Source organism: Marmota monax, unplaced genomic scaffold, assembly GCF_021218885.2.
Source record: "Marmota monax isolate L192 unplaced genomic scaffold, Marmota_monax_Labrador192_F-V1.1 WCK01_AAM20220418_F8-fsc00009, whole genome shotgun sequence".
Classification (NCBI taxonomy): Eukaryota; Metazoa; Chordata; class Mammalia; order Rodentia; family Sciuridae; genus Marmota; species Marmota monax.
In genome coordinates, this window is record NW_026694710.1 from 25,900,996 (window position 1) to 25,925,568 (window position 24,573).

The 24,573-nt window shown below is 57.2% G+C and overlaps 2 protein-coding genes across 18 annotated transcripts in view; both read right to left on the minus strand.

Moving 5' to 3' along the window:
- The window catches only part of Afap1 (actin filament associated protein 1), a 135,528-nt gene extending 131,899 nt beyond the window's left edge, over positions 1 to 3,629 (minus strand). The window contains exon 1 of one of the 2 annotated variants that reach the window (XM_046423916.2): positions 3,461 to 3,629. The gene's annotated coding sequence lies outside the window, so the exon portion shown is untranslated. The remainder of the gene's footprint in view (positions 1 to 3,460) is intronic. The other variant, XM_046423915.2, reaches the window with a different exon arrangement.
- Positions 3,630 to 12,219: 8,590 nt separating this feature from the next.
- The window catches only part of Ablim2 (actin binding LIM protein family member 2), a 146,276-nt gene continuing 133,922 nt past the window's right edge, over positions 12,220 to 24,573 (minus strand). For all 16 annotated transcript variants that reach the window (XR_009224830.1, XR_009224824.1, XR_009224821.1 and 13 more), the window contains one exon: positions 12,220 to 13,839. Coding sequence is in view for 1 of the 16 variants with exons in the window: in XM_058572440.1 (XP_058428423.1) it covers positions 13,726 to 13,839 (114 nt within the window). In the remaining 15 variants the exon portion in view is untranslated. The remainder of the gene's footprint in view (positions 13,840 to 24,573) is intronic.

Consider the following 24,573-nt stretch of genomic DNA (forward strand, 5'->3'; position numbering starts at 1 on the left):
CAGTGGTGGGTGAGTCACATTCTCTGTCCCAGCCCTGGGCAGGGGCACATAGGCCAATTCTGAAATGTACACCTCAAAATCTATCTCCTCTACCCCCACACATCCCCTCCAGGAGACCCCTTTTTTCATTAAATCAACATAAAAATCAAGCCTGGTACAAACAACAAACATTCTCAGTGAAGAACAAGCATTAACTAGTTAAGTCTCAGTTAAACCATAAAGAATATCCAATCCAGTTTTTCTAAAGTGAGATTCCCTAACTAAACAAACCCCCTAGAGCATATAACAAATAATCTTTTTTAATTAAGAAAACAACACAAATCAAAAAAAAGCAAAAAGTGCTACTTATTTATGTGAAGTCATAATACAGTAGCATCACTACTTGACCAAATAGCTATCATCTCTTTTTAATCCCTGTAATCATCCAAATAACTAAGACTGGAAAAGAAAATTGTGTACCCTTTCTACAGAGACATGTGGCTTGAAGAAACTCAAGCACACCAAAATTCCCCCTCACCAAATAGATAAATTGAAAAGGGGTTTAAGGTCTTAAATTCCTTAAGAGTTGGAGCTCCCTTATAGGTCATTTAACATATGATGCAACTTTTTGCAAGTTGTAATGTTAAACTATGCTTTAAGCTGTTATATAAAGCCATCAAGTAGATGCTACTTGAGACAGTCTCAAAATTCTATTTATTTTAGATTCTCCAAAATAAAAACTCTTATGAATCGGGACACAGAAAAGCCTAAAGTTGGCAGACTTCATATTAAAAATTGACAAAATGCTCCTGAAGAAAAATCTGCCGACAATTTCATAAAGGAAAAAAAAAAAAAAACTAATGGGGTAGAATTAAGATGTTGCAAGTATCACATACTTGTGAAGAATACACAACACCAAAAGGTTACTTAGGGTCACTGTAGATGTTTGTCCTTAACACTAGATAGTATACCCCAAGCAAACAATCTTGTTTAAAAGAAACTAAAAAGGAAGAAAAGGAGCTTTCTCTTTAGAATACATTTTCAAACATCTCTACCATTTGTACCATTGCCACTGAGAGAATTTTCCTCTGCTATATTTGGTTGAAAAAAAAAGCAAAAGGTTTAAGGCAGCAGGTGGTTAACTGAGGGTCTTAGAAATTATCTGGCTTAAAACCCTCAAAAGTGAGGAATCTGAAGCCCAGATGAGGTAGTCTTACAGGAGCAAACAGTAAATTTATTCCAGACCCAAAATTAGACTCAATAAATTCTAATCAAGTACTCTGTGCTATGCAAATGACACTAGGAAATAACAGAAAAAAAATTAATCTAAAGCCAGCCCTTTGGAGAGCCAAGGGTCTGCAGGTTTACAATAACATGAAAGACTGGATTCAGGGTATAGAAACAGGACCTCTCTGGCTACACCTCTTCCCTGCTCAGGGCACAAACTGTGACTCCCTATCAGAGGATATTTCAAGCTGTGCTGCAGTTAACCACCTACTGCCCAAACCCACACTGTCTCTGAAGACATCAGGCAGAGAAGGCTTATGAGATCAGGTACTACTAAAAGGAATTTGGGCAAGCAGGAGCTGAGTGACTGGAACTGGGGGTAGCAGCACAGGTGAGGACAGAACTGACAGACTATGTAGGGCCCTAAGCTTAATATGGATCTTACAGTAGTGCCAGCTAGCTGATTAGCACAGCTTTGTCTTTCTTGTAGACCAGTTATGTGGACACCACCTCTTGTTGAAAAATGATTTCAGGTGGGACATTAGCATTTCTGGTCACTGCTGTTGTTTTCCCTCAACCATAATGGTTGGTAAAAAGCAACTGCGGCTTTGGGTGATTTTGCACCGCTGGGGAAGAGAATCTCCCTGGGACATAATAGATGTTTTCAAACGTTTGATGAAAGGGAAAATGATCCCACTTAGGGGCTGAGAAACACAGAGGACCTAGGGACAGCTTCAGGTCTTCCCCTCCATCCCAGATGGGAGGTTCCCCCTCCCCCAACCTCATCCTAGCGCTGACTTCATAAATCTGACCTCCAACTGTAACTGCCTTGGCCTCTTTCCCTGGGTGTGGATTCTCCTGCTTCAAAAGCATTTTCCAGCCCGCCAAATTCTTGGGAGAGTTTCCTCCCCTCTCCAGGCGCTGAGAGCTACAAAGTTAAATCTGGCTTTCCAGTGTGTGCGTGTGTGTGTGTGTGTGTGTGTGTGTTCGTTCCAGTGTGTGTGTGTGTTTCCTCCTTCTTCCTAGTGCTAACGGAAGAAATCAAGAAGCACTGGGCAGAGGGGCTCTGCTCCCTCCAATCACAGCCAGCTCCCAGACCAACAAGCATCCCTGCTGAGCAGGAAACTCAGCAGCCAGACGCGGTCCTAGCCGCGGTGACAACCCCGCGCTCCCCTGAGACCGGTTAGGGTAGGGGAGCTCAGCCTGCCGCTCCCGCAGCTGCTCACTCTGCAAATAATAAATCAAAGAGCGGTCGACAGGGCGTCCGCCCTGGGCCAACTGCGCCCCCCGCCCCCGCACAGCCTGGCGCACCCCGCGGGCGCACCGCCCCCAACACACAGCTGGTGGCGAAAAGGGACCACAGCCCCACAAGTCACAACGGACGGGGCAGAGCCCCCGCGCGCAGGTCCACGCTGTCACCCTCAATGACACACTGAGGTAGGATACGGAGACCTGGTCCCCACGAGCAGTTCCACGCTGTCATCCTCAATGGCACTGCGATGAGAGTCGCTCATCGACTGTGCCACTGTGGGGCACGGAGACTCGGCCCCCACGCGCAGTTCCACGCTGTCACCCTCAATGCTGAGCCGCTCACAGCACAGTGGGACACAGAGACACGACCCCACGCGCGGTTCCACGCTGTTACCCGCAGTGACACACGAAGACCCAGTCGCCAGGCGCAGTTCCACGCTGTCACCCTCAAAGACACACTGAGATGTGAGCCACTCACACATGGGTAGGGCACGGAGACCCGGGCTCCACGCGCAGGTCCACGCTGTCACCCTCAATGACACACTGAGATGTGAGCCGCTCACACCGAGGTGGGACAAGAGACAAGGATTCCAGGCGCAGGTCCACGCTGTCACCCTCAAGGACACACGGAGACCCCGCACTGGCCCACCGAGTGCCTTCGGTGGCACAAACCCAGAGAGCCTGCCACTCGACCCAAGGGCAGGGAGGGAGCCCCAGGCGCGGGCCCGCGGCCGCCCTCATCGACACGCGGGGACGGTGGCCGAGCCCGACTCGCCGGGCGGCCGGGACCCCACGCGCGGGTCGCAGCAAGCGCGGGGCCTCGGTGCCGCCCTGAGGCGAGACAATGCCCCGGCGCACGGCGGCGCCACAGCCCGGTCGGTCCCCGGAGCGGTCCCGCCCCGCCCCGGCCCGGCCCGCAGCTCAGGGCGGCGCCCCTGGGACCCGCCACGGCCCGGGACCCCCACCCTGCTCGTCACCCCGCGGGCCCCGCCGCCCGCCTCACCTCAGGCCGCGCCTCGAAGCGCCGCTCCCGCCCGGGCGCCGGCCGAGAGAGCGCAGCCCGTAGCGGCAGACTGCAAAGCCGCGGCGCCTCAACAATGGAGCCGGGGCGGGGCCCTCTGTCTCGGCAAGCTCCCGGCTCCGCCGGCTCCGCGCGGGGCTGCGGCCGGCGCGGGGATGCGGCCGCGGACACTGCGCACGCGCGCGCAGCCCCGCCCGCCGCAGCGCCCCGCCCCAAGGCCGGCGCCCGGGCCCGCCCTCCAGCCAATGAGAAGAGAGGAACTTGGAGGGGGCGGGGTCTGGGAACAAAGGGAGGCAGGGCGGGGTCTGGCAGGCTGGCCTGGATTTGGGGCTGCCCCCTGCGAGGCTGCTGGAGGGCTCAGCACAAGGACACTGGGTCTCAGGGCAGCAGCCAGTGCTCACCCCAAACTCCGAGCCCAGGTTGTAGAACTGAGAGTGAGAGACAGGCATGCTTTACAGAGGGAAACTGAGACCCAAGAAGCAAGATCACCTGGTGCCCAAAGTTACATAGTCCCTTCCATCGTTTGCCTTTTGGTCATTCAGCAAACATTTCGAAGCATGCGGGTGTTTGTTAGCAATGGAGTGAACTTGGGCTTCCCTTGAGGAGTTCTGCCAGGCAGGACCATTTCTCCATCTCACTGTAATGTCTGAAAATGTTGCAGGGGACAGACAAGGCAAGACACCAAATAAGAACAGAAAGCAGGTTTGTTTGGCTGCAGCCAGGTTCGGAGGGCACAGCTTTCGCTGTAGTCCATCAATCCCCCTAACCGCGAGTTCAGGCAGTTTCAGAACGTTATACCCAGTGTGTAGGGGGGGGGGGGGGCTCAGAAGTTCACAGTCTGCAGAAGTTCACATAAAAGCAGCTTTTTCTTTCCCTGTTCTGGACAAGTTAACCCTTCAAGGACAGCAGCTGAGAAGGGGGAGAGCTACTTCTCCCTTTCTTCCCTCCCCTGCCAGCTGTGACCATGGAGCCCAATCAGTAACCTCTTCTCTGTATCTTTGAAATGTGAACATCTCTGTGAAGCCCCAGCCCAAGGCCAGAGGCCTAGTTAAAAGAATGTTTTTCTTAGCACACTCTGCATTTGCGAACACACTCTACAAACTATTATGTATGTTGTTATTTATGTTAGATAGTCCGTAAATGCTTGTGAAAAACTAGTAAAGGGCACTCAGCACCTGGAGTGCTGATCTCTTCCAGGCTAGTGGCCAAGGAAGACAGAGCATCAGGAAATAGGGAGTTTAACTACATCGAACTCCTTTGTAGAGATTCTTGTGCTGACAGTCCTGAAATCAATTATGGGGAAGATTTCTGGAGAAGCTTAATTAAGATTTTCTGTGGAGGAGGAGGTGCCACTACAATAAAGGAGTTGGGATTAATCATGCCCTTTCCTGCCTCAGAGCTATTACATTGGCCATTCCTCTGTCCATCTGCCACCCCCATTTACCCAGTACCGGTATGGAAAACCTGTCCTGGTGTAATCCGAGCTTTGCAAGGTCTGAGTTTTCCTCTACCACACTCTCACTGGCTGCTTCTCCTCTGCCTCTAGGACCCACCCCCACCCACTTCTCTGCCCAAGCTGACATGGTAGGGTGTCCCCTGGCTGGAGCCAGTGAGCTGTTTGCATGAACACCTTTCCAGGACATCTCACTGTCACTAGCTTCAAACACCAACCACATGCTTTGGTGTCTGCCAGATCCCTCCAGCCCTGACCTCCGGTACCCCGCTGGACTTGCAGGAGGCATCTCAGACTACTCATGGCCAGAACAAAGTGCTTCCTTCTCCACCCCAGCCTGCTCCTCCACGTGCTTCCCTTCAAGGTCAACAGCCTCTCTGCCCCACTCACACCCCCCCAGTCCTCCCCTTTCCCACAGCAGCCAGGCCACCTCCTTATGGACCTGCTGGACTTTTCCATTTGTGTAGGCCTCTGCTCCAGGAGGTGAGACCTCTCTAGGAACTGATGGGGGCAAACTCTGATTCACTTGTGTGTTCAGAATAGGAGCTGGTGTCCTGAGGGAAGGCCAAGAAGGCTGGCAGGATGGATGACAAGCAGACACGTGTTGACGGTGGCAGGGGCTGGCCCAGACCACCGCCCTTCACACACATGCATACTCCCGTGCACACTTGTGTATGTGCACGCGCATACACACACACACACACACACACACACTCGTGCACACTGCTGAAAGCCTGGGCTCTAATGGGATCTACCAGCCAAGTTCCTCCATGAAGGTGAGAAGCTTCCCCACCCCTTTCCAGCCAGAACCTCACTGTGGCTTGGGATGTCCCCACTGATCAGGAAAGAAGACTTCAGGGAGTGACCCCGTAACTATGAAGGGCATTGTTCCAGGCCCCAGGTCTCAGCACATGGCCCAAACTGACACACTTTTCTCTACATGCCTGACCAACTTCCACTGACCCTTTCAGTCTCACCCTTAAAGTCAATTTCCAGGAAGGCCTCATGACCACCCCCCAACACCAGGTACAGCTGTGGCAGCCACACCCCAAGGCGCCACCCATGATCCATGCCCTTGAGAGCAAGCAGAACCTGCGTCTCAATTCTGCCCTTGAAGGTGGCAGTGGTGATGAAGGGTCACCTTTATGGTCATCTTACATTATATAGGACTCCACCCAAGTGTACTAGAGAAGTTTCACCTGCAGGCTTTTGTAGAAGGAAGCTGTCTTGCTGATGGGCCTTTGAAGAGGCCCACCAGACAATGGACAGGCTCTGGGATCTGAGGATGGTCTGCGGGAGGCAGCCAGCACAGAGCTGATATGATAATCAGGGAAGAAATAGTGTGCGCACCGAAGTCCTGTTCCACCAGTGTCACCTACACGATGCCCATTTTTAGACTGTTATATATTGATAGTTCATATTGGTTTACATTTTCAGGGAAAACAGAAACGTCTCTGATATCCAGAAATAACGTCAGAAGAAAGACCCCAGCATGCTGGCCAAAGGGAGAGGACAAGCCCAAACGCAGGGGAGGAAAGGAAAGGCCACGTGCCAGGGAGAGTCTGCAGGTGAGAGGGCAGAGACCAGGGCCTGCGGCTCCCGCCCCGCTCCACAGGCGGAGCCGTGCACAGGCGTCTCTTTCTCACAGTGGTCCATGACTCCAGGTCAGCTTGGAGTTCAGATGGGCTGGCTGCCCAGAGTGAAACCCCTGAGCCTTCTCACCAAGTCCATCAGCACATGCCTTTGTCTGAGAGTGGCCTCATGGTAAGTGCCATCAGACACCGTGGAGGAAAAGAGCCTTTTCTAATTTAGGCCATATATGTATGTTGAATTCATTTATATAATTCCACTTCCTATGGTTGGTTGGTTTTTGCTTTTTTAAAAAGGGTTTAAAGGTTTTCTCCAAGTCTGTGGATGACATAAACATCCGCACTTTCTAGAGGCCTCAGTGAGAAACAGTTGACTTCAGACCAATCTCACCTATAAGTATTGAAGTAGAATTCTGAAATAAAACATCAGCCAAGAACTCAACAGCACATCAAAAAGCAGAATAATAAGATACCTCATTATTCTCTAATACCTATGAGTATATTCTATTATAATAATAATAATAATAATAATAATAATAAAGAAGAAGAAATCCTGAACAGTAGTTTTCCTCTGTAATGCAAAGATGCTTTAATATCAGACAATCCATTAATAGATTAGCTTGTGTGAAAATGTATTCTAACACGAAAAATTCAGATCTTCAACTCTGAGGAATCTGCAACAGTGGGCCTTGGTTCGTCCAGCATGATTTCCAGGTGGCTTCCATGCCGAGGGATCGCGCTTGATCCCGAGTCCCCGGCGGGTACATGCAAGTCGGTGACTCAGACCCAGTCATCTGGAGCGGCTTCATGTGGCCGGCTGCTTCCAGATTCCTCTCCTGGGTCTGACTGCTGACCCGGCTTTGGCACCCTTCCAGCCTTCTCCACCATGACTTCATGTTTTCTCCCCATGTCACTCAGGACCTCCATGAGGTCGATGTCTGGGCAGAATTCACAGCCATGCTGACTTGGCCACCCACCTGGGCCCCAGGGAACTGATTTCATTTCCTCCTTGTGGTTGAACTGCATCCCTAGGTCAGTCCCGGCCCAGGTCAGCCTGCCCGGTACCTTTTGCCAGCATTGACGTTGGCCTACATACTCAGATGCAGGTCTTGCTCCAAGTCTCACTTGGTCTGGGAGTTGCATGAGTTAGCTTCACATTACTACAGTGAAATCCTTGGACAATGGAGTTATGAAGATTTATTTAGCTTACAGATTCGGAGGTGTCAATCCAAAACTTAATGGCCCCATTGGTGTGGGCCTCTCGTGAGTGTGGTCTCTCCTGGTGGAGAGGTAACAAAATGCTCACATCCCCAGCCAGGAAATAGAGGATAGACTGAGGTCCCACAGTCCCCTTTGAGGGCGCACCCCCCACAACCTAAGGACCTCCCATGGAGCCCCACCTCTGAAAGGTCCACAGCATGTCCCAGTAGTGCTACCTTGGGGAGCACTTACGGATGGACTTTGGGGGGCACTATCCATATTCAAAGCTCGGCAAGTCATCTGCTGTGGGCAGGGTGCTGTCATCTGCAGGACAGTCGTGGAGTTCTCAATTCTGGCTCCAAGAATCTCCTCCCACGGAGCGGCTGGCTGTGGGCAGGCCTGGGCCCGGCCTGGGCCCTTCATCTCTAGCTCTCCATGGACCTGCTGCAGGGTGTGCCCCACGTCCAGGTGGGAGGACAGGTGGTCCCTGAGGTTTGTGTGGTGACCTGGTTGCCCACCAGCAGCCCATTGAACCCAGCCAGCGAGCCAGCTTAGCAGCTATCACAGTCCCTGCAGGAGAACTAGTCTGTGAAATGGGCAGAGGCCGTGGACCCCCAACGCTGCCCAAGCCCCCATGGACGCTGAGCAGGAAGAGTACACAGAGCTGCCACCCAGGCCGGGAAGGACAAGAGCTGCAGGCATCCAGCCAGGAAAGGTAGTCTGAATGTGGGTGGCTGAGAGCTGACGTGCGGAAGCACCGGCAGGCGTGGGGCTGGGGTCGGCAGGGAAGGAGCCGCAGCGGCAGCGCTGGGCAGAGCGCAGAGCTGATCCTGAATGTGTGGGAGGAGTCCTCCCAGAGGCACAGCAGGCCTTGGTGGAGCACCAGGAAGGGGTTGACTCACACCGGCATCTTGGCCTGGCTCCTGGATGCGCCATGCAGCTTCCTGTCCTCAGGCCTGGGCTGGCCTGCTGCCTCCCTGCCTGGAAGGCCCTCCCCTTGCTGGCTGACCCCACTCACCCCCCTGGACTCACTCCAGGGGAACTTGGTGTTACCTTGGAGGCCTCCCAGACGCCCCGCCTCGCTCCTGCTAGCTTCTCACTGTGCTCCCTCCCTCCAGGCCAGCAGAGTGGCCCTGAGTTGCCAGTGACTATTGCTTTGCCATCTCTGTGGGCTTGCGGTCGGTCCTGGAGGTCAGGGACAGGTCTCCTTTATGTCTGTTCTGAGACATTTGGAGGTAACAGTGGGAGAGGGAAGTTAGCTCATGAGAGTCTTTGTAGGAAGAGGGCAACTCGGCGGGGCATTGAGGGATGAGCAGGAGCTGGTCCTTCCAGGCAGCAGGAGGAGGCTTTGCAAAGCCACAGTGTTGGGGAGCGAGGTGACAAGAAGCTGCTCAAGAAGCAAAGGGGGCCGGAGGAGGGGGGTAAGAAGAGGCTGCAGAGGGAGGCAAGGCAAGCGGTGACTGCAAGGAGCCCGGATTTGAGCAGGAAACAGATAGTTCCCCCAGGAGCTCAGTCAGTCTGCACTACAGAGAGATGACTGTGACCATGGAGTGACATGGCATGTGGTAGAGACACTTGGGGGGTGGCAGGAAGGCGGGAGCAGTGGTGAGCCCCTGAGTGCTCTCTGGACCTCCGGCTCAGGCAGAGAGCAGGAAGCCTCTACTGTTCCTGAAATATGGTCCAGTCATGGGCCTGGCACCTCTGGTGGTGCCCCAGGAAGTACGACCTCCTCCCTCTTCCATCTGCCAGAGGTGCTTTCAAGCTCTGGTATGCCCTGTCATCTCTGTGGCTCAGCAACAGCATACAGTTAGGTCTCTGCAGAGCCCATGCCCTGCCCAAAGGGAATGGGGAGGCCGCTCACCAAAACCAGGGAGGGGGGATTGGAGAGGAGGGGGCTAGCTTCTGGAGTGGCCCAGTTTTAATGATATAATGTGCATAAACTGTGTGATTCATGGGCTCACTCTGTAGCAACAACCTGGGACCCCAGAAAGGGGAGGGAGCAGAGGGGCAGAGGACAGACCACAGCCAGGAGCAGACCTGGCTCCTGGCAGCTCCTTAGAGATCAAAACGTGGGCAGAGAGAGGCCCAAAAAGTAAAGGGCAGCTGCCTGGGAGGCCGGGAGATAGGCTTGCGCTGGGTTCAAGGCCGTGAGACCGACAGCAAGACTTGACTGTGAGCAGTGGAGAGGCTCCATGTCCTCAGCAGCCAGGTTCATCTAGAGGTCTCAAGAGCCAAGGGTGACAGAAGCCTCGGTACCCCATGGGCAGGCCTCTCTGACAGACAGCACTGCCCTCTACCATCTAGATTACAGCCAACTGCCACCCTCACTGGCACAGTGTTGAGTGTCCCACAGCTGGAGCCCAGGAATCCAGCCTTGCCCATGACCTCCTGGGGGAGGCAGGACCCCTCCTCAGGGGTCTGGAGGAAGACAGCCTCCCAGATCATATCCTGAGCTGGGCACAGCAGGTCATGGTGCAGAACTCGGTGCCTCTGGGTGAAAACCCTCCAGGAGGGCGCTGTGTGTGGCTGGGACTTGGAGGGTCTGATGGATCTTCCTGTGGCGGGGGGAGACCTGCCTAGAGGACCACGTGGGTGGTCCCCTGCAGAAGGCAGTAGCCAGGGCAGCTGAGGACTCCAAAGTCCTCAAATTCACAAGAAGAGCCCCCCAAGCCCTGAAGATTAGTCAGAGGGGTGGGTCCTGTGCATCCGTGCCATGGAACCAGCCTCGCCAGCCTGTGGTCCAGTGGCCTCCCGTTCTCAGACACATGCGTACTTGCTTCCTGGACCCCTCTGCAGTTCTGGCCAATGACTCTGACTAGAGGCACCACGTGTCACTTGTGAGCCAAACACTAAGGCCAGCTGGGGGACCACCCTGCTCTCCCTGCCTCAGCTCTGATCTGAGTTCGGTGGCCTGCAGGGCATGGCTGCCCTGGAGGCACATCCAGGAAGGAGACTCTGCTGCCTCTGACCTCTCCTTGTCCCATCTGTCCCGGGGCCCCTGACACCAGCCCCAGGTGGTGCTGATTCAGGATGGTACTGTGGGCAGACTCTGAGATGGCATGGGAGACTGAGCCGGACTTAGCCCTGGGGGTGGAAGGGCATGATACTGTGACATGGATATTAGGCCTTGTCTGGTTCCCGGCGTACAACTCCTAAAACCCTTGGAATCCTCAAAGTGCTGTTTGCATGCTAATGAATTGTCCTTTGGCTGGCAGCCACTAACCATTTCCTAGATGGGGCTTGTCACAGGAAAGACAGACAGGATGAGAGGGCTGGGATTTTCACCCTTGCCCCCAGCCTCTGTAGAGGGGAGAGGGGCTGCAGTTGGAGCTGATCGCCCAGGGCCGTAATGTAATCACTCCTACTTACATAATGAAGGCTCCATAAAACCCAAAAGAATAGTGTTCATGTGGTCCTGGATGGCTGGAGGGGACAGTGCCTGGAGGGCAGCCCCAGGGAGCGCTCTGTGCCCTCCTCCTCTGCCTTGACCTGTGCCAATCTTCATCTGCACCCCTGGTGATGTCCTTTATGATAAGTTGGTAACATAAGTGTATCATGAGCTTTGTGGGCCACTCTAGAAAGTCAGCTGAACCCAAGAAGGGGGTGGTGGGAATCCTGATTTATAAAGGGCCTGTCAGAAGACCAGGTGAATCCATCTGGGGCTTGTGGTTGGCATCTGGGAGGGGGTACTGTCTCCGGGTGGGTAATGTTAGAATTTAATTAAGTTCATGGACACCCAGCTGGTGTCCACTGAGAGCTCTGAGGTCGGAGCCTCACAGTGCACCTCCCCACGCCCAGGTTGGGCACAGAGGGGTATGCAGCAGGCAGGAATACAGGTTGCTGCACCCGAGGGGCAGATCCCCCGGCCTCCTGGGGCTCCATCTCAGGTGGGGGCAGCCATACTTTTTCACCTTCTGAAGCTACCCAGCCACTGGCCAGAAGTGGCTATTCAGCTTTCAATGAATTAAGATTTAAACCTTGTGTTAAATCCCCCAGTCACTATTCAAACAGTGGTTGCTCTGTTGGTGAGAACATGGATCTAGAACATTCCCAGTATCGTGCAAAGCACAGCTGAACAGCTCTGATCTGGAAGCATGGTGCCTCAAGACACTTCCAGGTGGGCACAGGACCCAGAGCCCATCCTGTGGTCACTGTGGAGCACTGGTGGCCTGTGAGTTGGACAAGGGACACATGGGCACACCATGACTTTCTCATAGAGGCCAAGCAGTCTCCTGGTTAGTCTCTTCAACCTGCCCTGGGGCAGGCAGGAGCCAGGCCCTACCCATTGCTACCACTGGTACCTGGAACTAGCCTGGGGAGGGGCTGAGGAATGCTCCTGAGCAAGCCGAGGCCAGACCAGGCGCTTCCCCTGGGTGGGGGGGGTCCCTCCTGGGGCCTGGCCCTGCTCCTTGCGCAAGCCCACAGCCGCTGCCTTGGCGCAGTTTGCAAGAGGCCTTGCACCTTCAGAAATCATGCAATTACACAAGTGGCTCTGCAGGTTGACAAGTTACAGTAGGGCATCTTTTATTACCCCAGGCTTCCTGGGGTCAGACTTGACACCGGGCGAGGGGGTGGGGATGGGGTTTCCAGTTGCGCAGGCTCGGGTGGCTAAATGGCAGGAAGCATCAGGAGCTAGAAGTCCCCTCTGTGGAACAGCTGGGCTGGTGAGAAGCTGAGGGCCAAGTGGAACTTGGTGTGTCCAGGACTGTGAGGAAGCTGAGTAGGGACGACTAAGGGGCAGGGCTGGGCAGGACACACAGGACCAGAAACTGACCCCGGTTTCCACCCACCCTCCTATGCACCTCCTCAGTGCCCTGCCCACCTATAAATGCAGACATAGTGCATGTCACCTGGGGGGCCGTCAGCCAGCCTCCTGCTCCCTCCACCCCACACTCTGCTGGCCTCACAGACTGGAGGCGACAAGGGCTCCACCTTCTCCTCCAAAAGTGTTTGGTGCCTGTGTGGGGGAGGTGCACGGATACAGGGTCCCCACGAGTGTGGCTTGTCTTACAGTGGATAAGGCGAGGCACCGCTGGCCACCACCTGGATGGTGCCCCGGAGGCCACAGGGGACCAGGCTGGCTATAGGGAGACCTTTATTCCAGAGCCACTGGGGGAGACTTGGAAAAATGAGGGCCAGGAGCCTTGGCAGCCACGAGTCACACGTACTTACACACAGTGTCACTCAGAGGGTCAGGCTTCAGGGCGACTACGTGACACACACAGGGAAAGACAAGAGGAAACTCTTGAGGGTCCTGTCTCTCGGGGACGCCACGAGCCGGGCCACAGGGGCCCGCACGGTGGGGCGTAAGGCAGAGATGCTCCCCTTTACCGGGACTAGAACTACACTCTGCGCGGGTGTCATCCTGTGTGTAAGTAAGCTTTACTTTTTTAAAAATAAAGACTTCTGTGTTACTTGAAAGGTCTCATTTAGGCCTCAGGGGGTGGCTGGAGGGAGCCGTGCCTGGAGCGCTCGGTGGCACCCTGTCCGTGGACGCTCCTTCCTGAAGAGAGCCGTCAGGGACAGGTGTAAAGCTCGCACACCCAGCGCTGGGCTCTGCCCCTGGCTCTCCTTCTGCTCTCCTGCCCTGGCCTGTGAGTCTGCGGCCTGCCAGGCGGGGCCACCTGGCTCTGACAGCGCCTGTCACTGAAGAGCCTCTCACAGCCCGCGTCCTGGCCACCTCTGCACCCCAGGGCCAGGCACTCTGGGGATGCCCAAAGGTGGGCCACCCCTGTCTGGGTGATCGGCCCGGAAGCCGAGTGGCCCCTGGGAAGGGCAGAGTCAAGCCAGGGGTCGTGGCCCTAAACTAGAGCAGGCGCTTCTCCGCACACCAGGGGCTGTGCCCGCTGGGGCCCTCCTCCTGCCCAGCCCAGCTTCCCCCAGGGTCCCCACCCGTCCCACTGACACAGAGAAGCCACGGCAAGGTGTGGGGTAAAGGGTGTGTGGCTCTGGCGGGGGCTCCTCGGCGCTGCCCTGGCGCGGTCCGTGGGGAGGGCTGGCGGCCGTCAGAACAGCAGGGCCTTCTTCTTGAGGTCATTCCTCTTCCACAGCGCCAGGCGGTCAAACTCCTCGATGCTCATCCCAAACACCTCCTGGAACTCCTCAGGTGACAAGTGTCTCTTCAAACAATGAGAAACAGAAGGGACAATTAGTGGCTTCTCAGCTGGGCCAGCTCTCCTGGCTCTCGGGCCAGAGGCAGGCTGGCGCAGCCTCTCGGTGGGCCTGGGGGTCCCCATTCCCTCTTTACAGGGAGGGAGCCCAGCCAAAGGAAAGAGGCTTGGGGTGACAGAGGGTCCAGCCCAGAGCTGGGGCCAGCATCCTCCACCCTGTCTCCTACCAATGTGCCTTCCCTGTGTACCTTGGGGACAGGGCTGTACCTGCCCTCCGTGTCTGAGCTTCCTGTAGCTGTCCTTAGAAGGCTGCAGTCCCCTCATTGAACTCACAGCGGGTGTCTGTGAGCAGGAAGTGGGAGGTTTTCCATCTCCCGTTTCCCGGCTGGGATGCCGAGTGTGACCAGGGAGTGAAGAAGCCGGCCAGGCCCAAGTGCAAATCCCACCCTTCCCAGCCCTGGTGTGAGCTAGCTACTCTGTGTCCTGGAGCCCAGGTCCTGGGTGGGGCCACCCTGGGGACTCTGCATGACCTGGTGGTCAGGCGCCTGCCTCCAGAGCCTCTGTGGTGCCATGTGATGAAGCTGGCCTCCGGGAGCCTCAGCCTGTGCATCTGTGTGGCGGGGTCACCACAGGGACGAGTGAGTCCCTTCAGGTCAGCACTCAGCAAGGAGCCAAGCCGTGAACCACAACCCAGGCCCTGCCACGTTAACTACAGGGGCCACTGTGCCAGCCACCAGCACTTTGTTGCTGCCATGCATACGCCTGCTAGGACTCTCCCCTCAGCCTTCCTCCAGGCTCAGGGAGCACCTTCTCCCTCCTGCAGACCTGTTCAGGTGGGCGGCATCCCCTTCCTGAGGAGCCTTCCTAGAGGGTGGGGCACAGCTCCGCTGGGGAGGGGCCGAGCAAAAGGGCCAATCAGGAGGCTGGGATGGGGTGTGGCCAGAGAAGGTCAGGCTCTGCCACCTATCTGCAAGCGTGGCCCGTCATCTGTGTGGGAAGCGGTGGAGAAGTCGCTCCAAGTGAGCAGAAGACCGCGAGCTCAGCCGTCCACTCCTAGCTGAGACCCAGAGAAGAGGACCAGGGACTCGGGCGTTTGTGCACCTACGGCCTCGGCATCGTTCAAAGCAGCCGAAAGGTGGGAAAAGCCCAGTGTCCACTCACAGATCCACGAGTCGGAGGCCCCACTGCACGAGTTGGCAGCTCAGCCTTTGGAAGCAAGGAGTCCTCACCAGGGTCAGCAAGGACTCCTTGAAGACATGGGCCAAGGAAGGAGCCAGACACCCAAGACTGCTTGCTGCATGACCGCGTGTCTATGAGACGTCCAGCGCAGGCCTGCGGTTGCCAGGGGTGGCTGGGAGAGGAACGGGAAGTTTCCTTTGGGGTGATGAAAATGTCTTGGAGCTAGACAGTGGTGACGGTCATGCACCGCTGTGGGCGTAGGAAGGGCCATGGGATGGGACGCTTCAGGGTGGATAAAGTGGTGAGTTTTGCCACAATTTTTAAAAATTCTCGCCAAAAAACGGGGGGGTTCAGTTTCCTCAACCTTAAAACAAAGTCACTAATACTACAGGTTGCTGTCATGATCAGGAGAGAAAACCGAGGTCAGGGCATGGCAACCTCCGGAAAGCGTGGACATGGACTCTGGCCATTGTGAATCCCACAACGTCACTCCTCTCTGTAGCACTGGTGTGGAAGTCCACTGGAGGGTGATCTGGAGGAGGTAAGCCAGGACCCCCCAGAATCCTGGGTCACAAAATCACTGCTAATTGAACCTGGCCTGGAGTCTCTCTTGTATGGTTCGACAAGCCCCCCAGGAAGAGGCCCTCAGCCCCTGCACCCATCAAGTTTGAACAGGAAGGGTCCTGGAGCTTGCCAGACATTGAGCATTCGCATGGGGTTGAGACTGGGCTCTCTGTGCTAAGAAACCTGCCCCTCGCCCACTGTCACTTCAGACTCCATCTTTAAAGACACAATGATGATAAATGTGTCATTCAAGCCCTTCCCGGTGCCCCATCAAGATGAAGTGGAAGAAACCATAGAAGGAAACTCATCTGCAGTCACCAACCAGCATTGCGGGCCTGTGATGCACAGACCTTGCTCTGGACGCTGGGGAGCCGCTCCACGCATCCCTTGGGGCAGGGCAGTTTATCAGGCAGCGATGGACCCAGGCTGAGGCCCTCCTTCCTGGGGCTGGTGAGGCTCCCTCCTCAGCCCGGAGGAGCCCGGGACCAGGCTGCCTGCCATTTCCTTTTTCAAGGGAAAAGACGAAGTGCCCATTGGGCCCCTGGGCTTCCTCAGGGCTGGGCTTTTGCTGGGGACGGTGCTGGAGCAGGAGAGAAGGGACAGTGGCTGAGCACAGGCTAGGTTGGGGCAGGAGGGCAGGGCAGGTGTGAGGTGACGCCATGTGCTTCATACCTCAGCAGGCTGCAGGGCAGGACTCGTCATGGGGAAGGAGGGAGGGACCGCACTACCAGGGCGGCCATGTATGGGTGGTTGAGGTGGGTATTGGCCAAGGGGATGGAGGGCGCATCTACCATTCTGAAGTGACAGGTGTCCTCTAAGGGAGAAACACTGTGACCCAGATGCTGGAGTCACCAGAGGCCCCAGGAGCAGCCCGGTTTGTCAGATAACAGCAACAAGAGAGATTGGAGGTGTCCCCAGCATGTGGGCTGGGCTGGGCCACTTGTGTGTGACCTACAGGGCTCAGGAAGGGGCTGAGGGCTCCCATTCTGGCTCTGGGCTCCGAGTGGCTAGCATCATCCTGGTAGTGGTGGCTTGGTGGCCTGGGCCAGCTCACCTGTATGTCCAGGGAGGGCCTCCCAGGATGCTGGCCCTGGCTCCTGCTCATTGAACCTGGCAGGGGCCTAACTGTGCTGGTGACCTGACCTCAGTTATGCCACCTGCAAAATGGGATTAAACAAGACCCAGGTGGCATCTCCGCCGTCCTCCCAGACCCCTCAAGCCTCTCTGTGTTGCACAGGCAGGGATCTAATGGCTGGAGAAGAAATGCCCGGCCACAGGCCTCCAAGATACATGTGTTGGAGCCCAACAGCCAAGGTGATGGCAGGAAGAGGTGGGGCCTTGCAGGAGGGCCAAGTCACAGGGCTCTGCGCTCAAGACAGGGCAGGAGCCTCCCAACAGAGCTGGGAGGGGCTGACTTGCCTCTGCCCACCGCCCCTGCTGGCCACAGTTGGAGCCACTGCCAGGAGCAGCAAGAGGCTGGGCATGACCTGAACCTCCTGCGGCCTTGACCTTGGGCTTCCTCCCTGCAGGCTGGGGGCAGTGCCTGTCCTGATCCGTTCCCACCTAAGGCCATTGCTTTGCTCTCTGCTGGTGGTTAGCTCTTCGTTGTCCCCCTGAGGGGCGCCAGGTGCTGGGCACACAGAAGCCAGCCAGAGCAGCCCACCCACCCACCCAGCCAGCACTCCCCCCAGCAGCCCCGGCGCTAAAGAGCTCCTAGAAATGACTCCGACTCCACCTCGGAGCCACGGCACCAGTCTCCTGTCACACGAAGGAGAGTAGCCACCACCAATCACCACCACAGAGCAGTCGCCAGTGAGTGAAGGGAGGGGCGCCGCTGTGAGACTCTCTGTCAGCCCTCTACCCCAGGCTGTCTGCAGAGGCAGCAAGCTGAACCACAGGCAGGGGCAGGGGACAGTCCTGCCACCTGCAGCCAGCCGGCAGACTCAAACCCCCAATTCTGCACTGACCCAGGGCTGCGGGCCAGGCTGGAGTGAGTGAGAGTCTGTACCCCATCTGTCCTGCGAGTCTTTTCCTCATTCCAGGCTCAGCCATGCTGTGTGACTTGCCTAAGGTCACGTACCTGGGAGGCAGCAAGGCAGGCCTGGGGCCAGGCAAAGTGGCTCGAATGCCCAGTCTTTGCTCCGCCCTCCCTCCTGCCCCCAGTGAGTGTTCTGGGGATGACTTGCGTTTGCGGCCTCGGGGGCCACGTGTCGTCTACCCCAGCCCGGAGCTACCCACCAGCCCCTGCCCAACCCCAGGTCCCCTCCAGGGTACTGCCACCACCCTACACCCCACCAAGTTCAGAATCCCACGGAGAGGCCTCCTGACACCTCGTTCCTCTCCAGCCCCTAGTCACAGTCGCCCCTGCACCGGTGCTGCTAGGGGGCTTTCAGGAACCAGACCCGTGAGGGGTGGCTTTTTTCCTGAGAACTGGCTCCCTGGTGTCACTGGGTCCCACCACCTCAGCCTGCATGAGGCCCGGCCCTGCACAGCCAGTCTGCTGAGCCTGCCGCTTCCTAAAGGCATGGCCACTCTCAGCCCACCTTGACCTCGCTCACAGCCTGTTGGGTGGGAGGAGACAGAGGCTCAGAGCCACCGTGATGTGGCTCCCAGGTGGCCCCATAGCGAGCCTCATTGTGGCCCTGCCTGCCCCCCATCACTTCTCTGCTCCACAGGGGTGTCCCCAGCCTCAGGGGCAGGCTGCGACCTGCATGGCTCTTTCCCGCTTTGCTGGTGGCTCCTCCAGTCCTATAGGTCCTGACTCAAACTTGGGCCCTCGGGCCTACACTAGCCCCAGAGGCCCCAGGGCCAAGCCAACCCTGGCCCCAGGTGCTGCTGACCTGGCTGCCTCTCAGCTCCAGGAGGGCAGCATGGACCTGGCTGTCCACTGTGCCCCCTGAACCCCTGCCCAGGGGCAATGTCTGTTGGCGCTGGGCATGTGTAAGTCTGTCTGCCAGCTCCCCCTCTGCCTCCTGCCCCCTCGCAGCTGCCAGGTCTGCTGGCCCTGGCCTCTGTTCCCCGTGCTTTCTCCAGCTTCCAGAACCACACGTGCTTCCCTCCTGCATCTCTGCTGGGCCAGGGAGCATCTGGTGGCTTCAAACCCCTGACGGCCACTACCCGTCCAGGGGGGCACCTCCTCCTCAGACCAACGGTGGGTTAGACAGAGGAGGGGCTCGAACCCCGGGGCTGGCTCCCCAGTGCCACTGAGCAAACCAGGTATGAGTTTAGCCCCTGGGCCCGGCAGAGGACAGCCCGGAAACCACGGGGCGCCTCTTTCTCAGAACTCCCAGCCCCGGCTGTGCGCCAAGTCCTTCAAATAAGTTCCCAGTCTGTGTCTAGAAATTGAGACACAGAATTCGGTCTGTGTTTACGTCTGTATGTAAGCATTTATCGAGCATCGTGTCTGCATGTGCCTCTGTGTGTGCTCTCTCCATCCAGGTGCACACACCGCTGGTGTCTGTGTGTCGACACATGTACGTATCTACATGCATGCACACACACACCTGCATGTGTCATGCATCTGTGGGTCTGCGTGCGTGTGTTCTTTGCACAAGCACATGTGTGTGTGTATCTACTTGCTAGTGGCCTGGCTCTAGCTCATACCTCGAGTGAGTGCTCTAGAGGGCCAAGCCACAGGGCAGCCCAGTGGCTCCAGGTGACACCTTAGGTTGAAGCCCAGCTCTGCCTCTCCTGAGCCGTGGGGCCAGGAACACCCAGCTGGCCACCTTGCCAAGTTGTGGAAACCCCCATTAAGGCATGTCTCGCCTGGAGAACACCTGGTGGTCAGGTGGTACCAGATCCTGTGACTGCCCAGCCCCACCTCTGACAGTGTGGGGCGAGGGGCCCTCTGTCCCCTGGCAGCTGACTCACCTCGGCTCATGCAATCCCAGCGCCCAGCGCCCACATGGTTGGTGACATCAACTGTGTGCATAGGATACCTGCCCGGTACCTGTCGTGGCAGGTGCTCAGTGAATTCCAAGCAACTAAATGAACTCCTGACGTCCCAGCAGGGCAGGCACCATGGCCGTCACTTGACAGGTGAGGGCCAGACCATGGTCGTCACTTGACTGACAGGCAAGGGCCAGGCTCAGAGCGCTTAAGCAACTTGCCCAAAGTCATGTGGCCAGACATTTGGAGGCTGGACTCGCAGCAGGTCACCCTGAGTCTAAGAGCTCGCCCACCCATCAGGATGCCACCCGGATGGCAGGAGCTGCTCAGCAGAAGAACAATGATGTCTTTTGATCAGTCAGGGTACAAGAGGGCCTCAGATTGGAGGACACTGACTTTGCTCGGGTCATAAAGGCTCCAGCCTGTTGGACTGAGAGCTCATGGCCCAGAGACCCCCAGAGGAGGACTTAACACAGGAAGGGCCTGAGGTCCTCCAGGGTAGGAGGGCCTTGTAAGGTGGCCAGGGACTGAGACTCAGATCTCTGGGACAGAGGCTGCCACTTCCTAGGAAGGCCACTAGCTTCCCTGGGCACCCACCTGCTGGTCCTTGCTCTGCTCATTGGTACCACGTGATCCATCTGACCCCCTTCCATGGTCAAAGAGGACATCCTGCCTGGTTCATGAGTCGCTGATGATAACTGAGACCTACTGTGCGGGATGAGGCGCCTACATGGTGCTTTTCACTGCTGCCAGGCTGAACACCCGAAATGCCACTGGCCTTGTCAGCCAGGGTGTCAATCATTATCATTCCAGGCGCACTCTACCCTGCTGAGTGACGGCCACCACACAGGGATGCCATTGGCACAGCCTGGAGTCTACCCAAAATGTCCTTCCCTCGCCTGAGGTGCTCTCTGTCTCTGACTCGTGCGCCTTGACTTCCCGACACCACCCGAGTCTGCCACCATTCCCCCAGTGCCACCACCTAAGACACCACGACACCATGTCCCATAACCACAATCTCCCTGCAGCCGCACAGCCTAAGCTTCATGATGCAGCCACGGGGGCTTTTTAATTGCAAACCTAACCACGCAGTCCCCCAACTTAAGAGCCATTTTCTCAGGCTAAGACCCAAACTGACATGGCCCAGGATGCTGAGAGTGACCCCTCCTCACTTCCCAGCTCAGGTCCAGCCACCTCAGCCCTCTCGCCGTCTCCACACAACCCCAGGGCCTTTGCACACACAGCTTGCTGTTCCTAGAATTCTCTGCCTGACCCAAAACACACTGACACGCACACACATTTGCACATGTGTGCACGTACATGTTCTCTACGCAGTTAACATTTACTTATTTTAAACACTCTCACAGGCCCATGTTTCTCTCCGTCAGAGTCCTAATGCTGGTGTATAATTGCACACACTCCTTTGGATCACAGGTGACAGTGGTTGCCTATCAGGGGGAAGCTCGGGACAGTTTCAGCTCCCAGGCAGCCCCAGGGCTCTGCTCAGCAGTTGGTTCGCATCCAGGCATGACTGAAAGACTCAGCCAAGCACCGTAGCACTGAGTATCAAGGACAGGCACTGACCATCCGACAGCCCAGTCCTGGGGTCCACCTGCAGAGCCGTGGTCGATGACACCCATTGCCCACCATCGCCATGTCCTCTTCCTGGGCAGAAAGCTAGACTCCAGCTCCCAGCCTGCCTTGCAGCCAGCCTTGCCATGCCGCGGGCTCAGCCTCTGGGGCGGAGAGGAAGTGCGGTCTGTCCCTCCACAGCCTGGGCCTGGGGACCCCCCACATGGGACCCAGGGGTGTGGACACTTGAAAAGTGAAAGCAGGTCTCCGTCAGCCAGTGTGGAACACGTCAGTGTCAAGTTCAAGAGGGAAAGTCGGAACATCAAACTGAACACAGGTTGTGACCTTCTCATCCCAGATAGGAATCAGCCCAAGAAGGGTCCCGAAGCCCGTCCCCGCCAGCAGCGAGTCTCAGGACTGAGTGGGGGAGTCCCGTCAGATTCTTATGCTCTTTGTGTTTCTCTGGACTTTTATGATACTTATGAATTGCTTTTGTTGTAAAAATAAAGCTCTTTTCCCTGAAATAAAAGCATCAGGGGTGCCTTGCACTCTTGCTGGGAGCAGCCCCCACCCCGTGGGCTCACATCCCAGCTCCCAGCCCCAGGGGCGCCCCAGGTCTCCGCCCACTGCCCACCTGTGAGGACAGTCATGTCCCACTGCTCCTGGCTCAGCTGAGCCGCAGGAGAAAGACAGGCCACCCTTGGTGTGTTTTCACATATTTGAAAGATTAAACTGGCCCCCTGGGCAGCAGAGAACTTGCCTGTGTTGACCACTAGCTTTTTGTACACTAGCCCAGCCCCCCAAGTGAAGGGGAAACTAGAAGCGCATAGCCCAGCGCCAGGCCCAGGAGGAGGCGGTGGGCAGGACCAGGCTGCTGCCCTGAGGCGGGTGGGACCTGGAGCCACCTGCTCTCATCTGAGCCTGGAGCCGGCCCTTGGGAACAGGCCCTCTAGTGCACTGCCTGCTGTGTGCTGGAGACGGCTGCTCTTACAGACGCCCCACAGGTGCCAGACACCACCCAGGAGCCGTCTGCAGACAAGGACAGCCTGGGGCACCTTCTCTGCCAGCCAGACGGTCATACCGGAGGCAGGGCAGAGGCCCCAGGACCCAGCCTCCCGAGGCTGCCTCAGCTCCTAGCTCGAGGCCCTGTAGGATCTGGGCCTCATGGCACCTTGGTCACACTCACACTCGAGCTCCTCCAGGGGCCACCCTGGGTGGCTCCCAGCACCCCAGGACTCACGCCACTTCCTGGCCAGCCCCTCCCGGGAGACCCCAACTCCTCTCCTCCTCTGTGGGGCGCTCAGACGTCCCGCCAGGCAGATGCTTCAGCGCCAAGGCTCCTCTGTTGCCCTTGTGGGCGTGTGGCCGTGATGTGGGCCGGCCATGCTGCCTGGGCACCTGTGGCCACTTTACGCTCTGAAGGGGTCATTGCTGCTCTGCCTCTGCGGCTTATTTTTAAAAGGAGCGTCTCTTCTCTTCCTGTCCCTGAGCCTCCCTCCCCAGCCTCAGGGGAAACAGGGTCACTCTCGTCCCTCCCTCGGCAGTCTCCTGTCCTTGAGCACCCCACCAGGAACCAAGGACTCAGACCTGGGATGGCACAGGAGGTCTCAGAAATGGCTTCTCCCCAATCCACAAGCGAATCACGGCTCCAACAGAGAAGCCCTGGAAGGTGGCCTTGAGTCACCTCTAAAGCCCTGGTCTCCCTGGTGGACAGAACCACAGCTCCTGGGACAGGAGGCCCCTGGGCTTCTCCTTTGCTCAAAACCATGTCCTCGTTATTGGACTGGCACCAGGGGCAAGGACTGAGCTTTGGTGAGAACCAGGCAGTGGAGGCTGCTGTGCTGTCCTGTGCCCATCCTGCAGGTGGACACTGGAAGCTACTTGTTGCCGCGCCTTCCCCCACCTCAGATGGCAGGTCTCGGCCTTCCCCCCAGGGGTCAGCTGGGTCAATCCAGCTCAGGTGGCCTCAGCAGCCTCCTTAGCTCCGCCTGGGTACAGGCTGAGCCTGTCCAATCAGGGCATTGCACACCCTGGGTCAAACTGGAGGATTTAGGGGTGATCATATCACCCATCAAGGCCCAGGTGAGGGCTTTTCAGAGAGAGAGATGGATCTCGTCCCTGCAGACTGTGAGTCTGGGGAGTGAGGTGAAGGTCTATCTGTCCATGGGGTCAACGCAGAGGAAGCACTGTTAAGAATTAGGAAAAAAGTAATGGAGTGTTAGAAACATTTAGCCCTTGATCAAGCCATGCCTGAAGAGGCCCTTCAGTCACTCCAGACAGTCAATTTCCTTTATGCTTAAGTCCCTTTGGGTTGGGTACTTATCAGTGACAACAAAGAAGGTCAGAATGGATGAGCCTCCTCCCAGTGCTGCAGCCACACCAGGGTCTCTGCCACCTTCCTCCTGCCACTACCCCTGTGCTGAGGGGCTTTGCACAACCTCTCGTGGGCACAGAGATTCACTCAAGGGCCATCAAAATCCACATCAAGGCCTAAGCGACAGCGACCTCAGGCCCAGGAAAGCCCGCCCTGCTTGAGGTTACTGCTGGGTCACAGCGCTGACCCCAGCTTCTCGCGGCTTCCCTGCAGGGGATGCCCTTCCCTGCACCCCCCCCCCCCCGTGCTCATGAAGCTCCTGCCATCCTTCAGGGTCCGACTGGCCGTCCTCCTGCACCCTGGACACGAGACAGGGTGAAGGACAGGCAGTCGGCAGCGGTGACGAATGCTGGGTTGGCCGGAGAGATGAGGCTCATCATCAGGGAGAAGGAAATGGGTCCTGACACCTCGGCACGTCCCCGCGCACCCAGGGCCAACCCCTCGGCCTCCCAACACAAGGAGCCGCTCCTGAGTGCCCCTGGGCTGCTCTGTGCCTACCTCGGGGCAGGCAGGATGGAAAGGGGAGCTGGGAGAGGGAATCAGAGACCCCGAAGGGAGAGAAGACACCCTCCCAGACAGCAGCTGGCCCCTCCTCTCTGAGAAGTCCGCCGTCTCTGTTTGGGCTCTTTCTCAGATAAAATTTGCTTTCTGTGTCTCCTCTGGTGTTGAAGGTTAGACGTGGAGAACAGGACCCGATCCTGAGGGCCAAGAGCAGTACCAGCATGACCTCCCAGGCGCCAACCCCAGCCACCTGGCTCCCGCCAGACCCCATCTGTCCCATCTCAGAACTCAGCCCTTGGTCCACCTGCCTGGTCTCGGCCAGGCCAGCCCTCATGGCCTCCGCCCAGCCAGCCTTCCTGGCCTGGGTCCTGCTGGCCTCTGGCTGTGGGCTCGCCCCCTGCTCCCTCTCCCGGCAGCAGGGGAATCACTGTGGCAGGACGCTGGGCAGGGCGAGGGCTGGCCACACGCATACCGTGCCTCACTTGTCCCCACCCTGGGCACAGCCAGCCCATGGCCTTTCTTCCCAGGAGCCCCAAGACTCCTGGCCCCGGGGAAAGAGGCCATCAAAGGCAGCAACACAGTCCCAGGGGGTGGGGACGAAACCCACCAGCTGACCTCACACTGCAAGACAGGTGCTTTGGGCCCTGGTGCATAGTAGGCCCGCA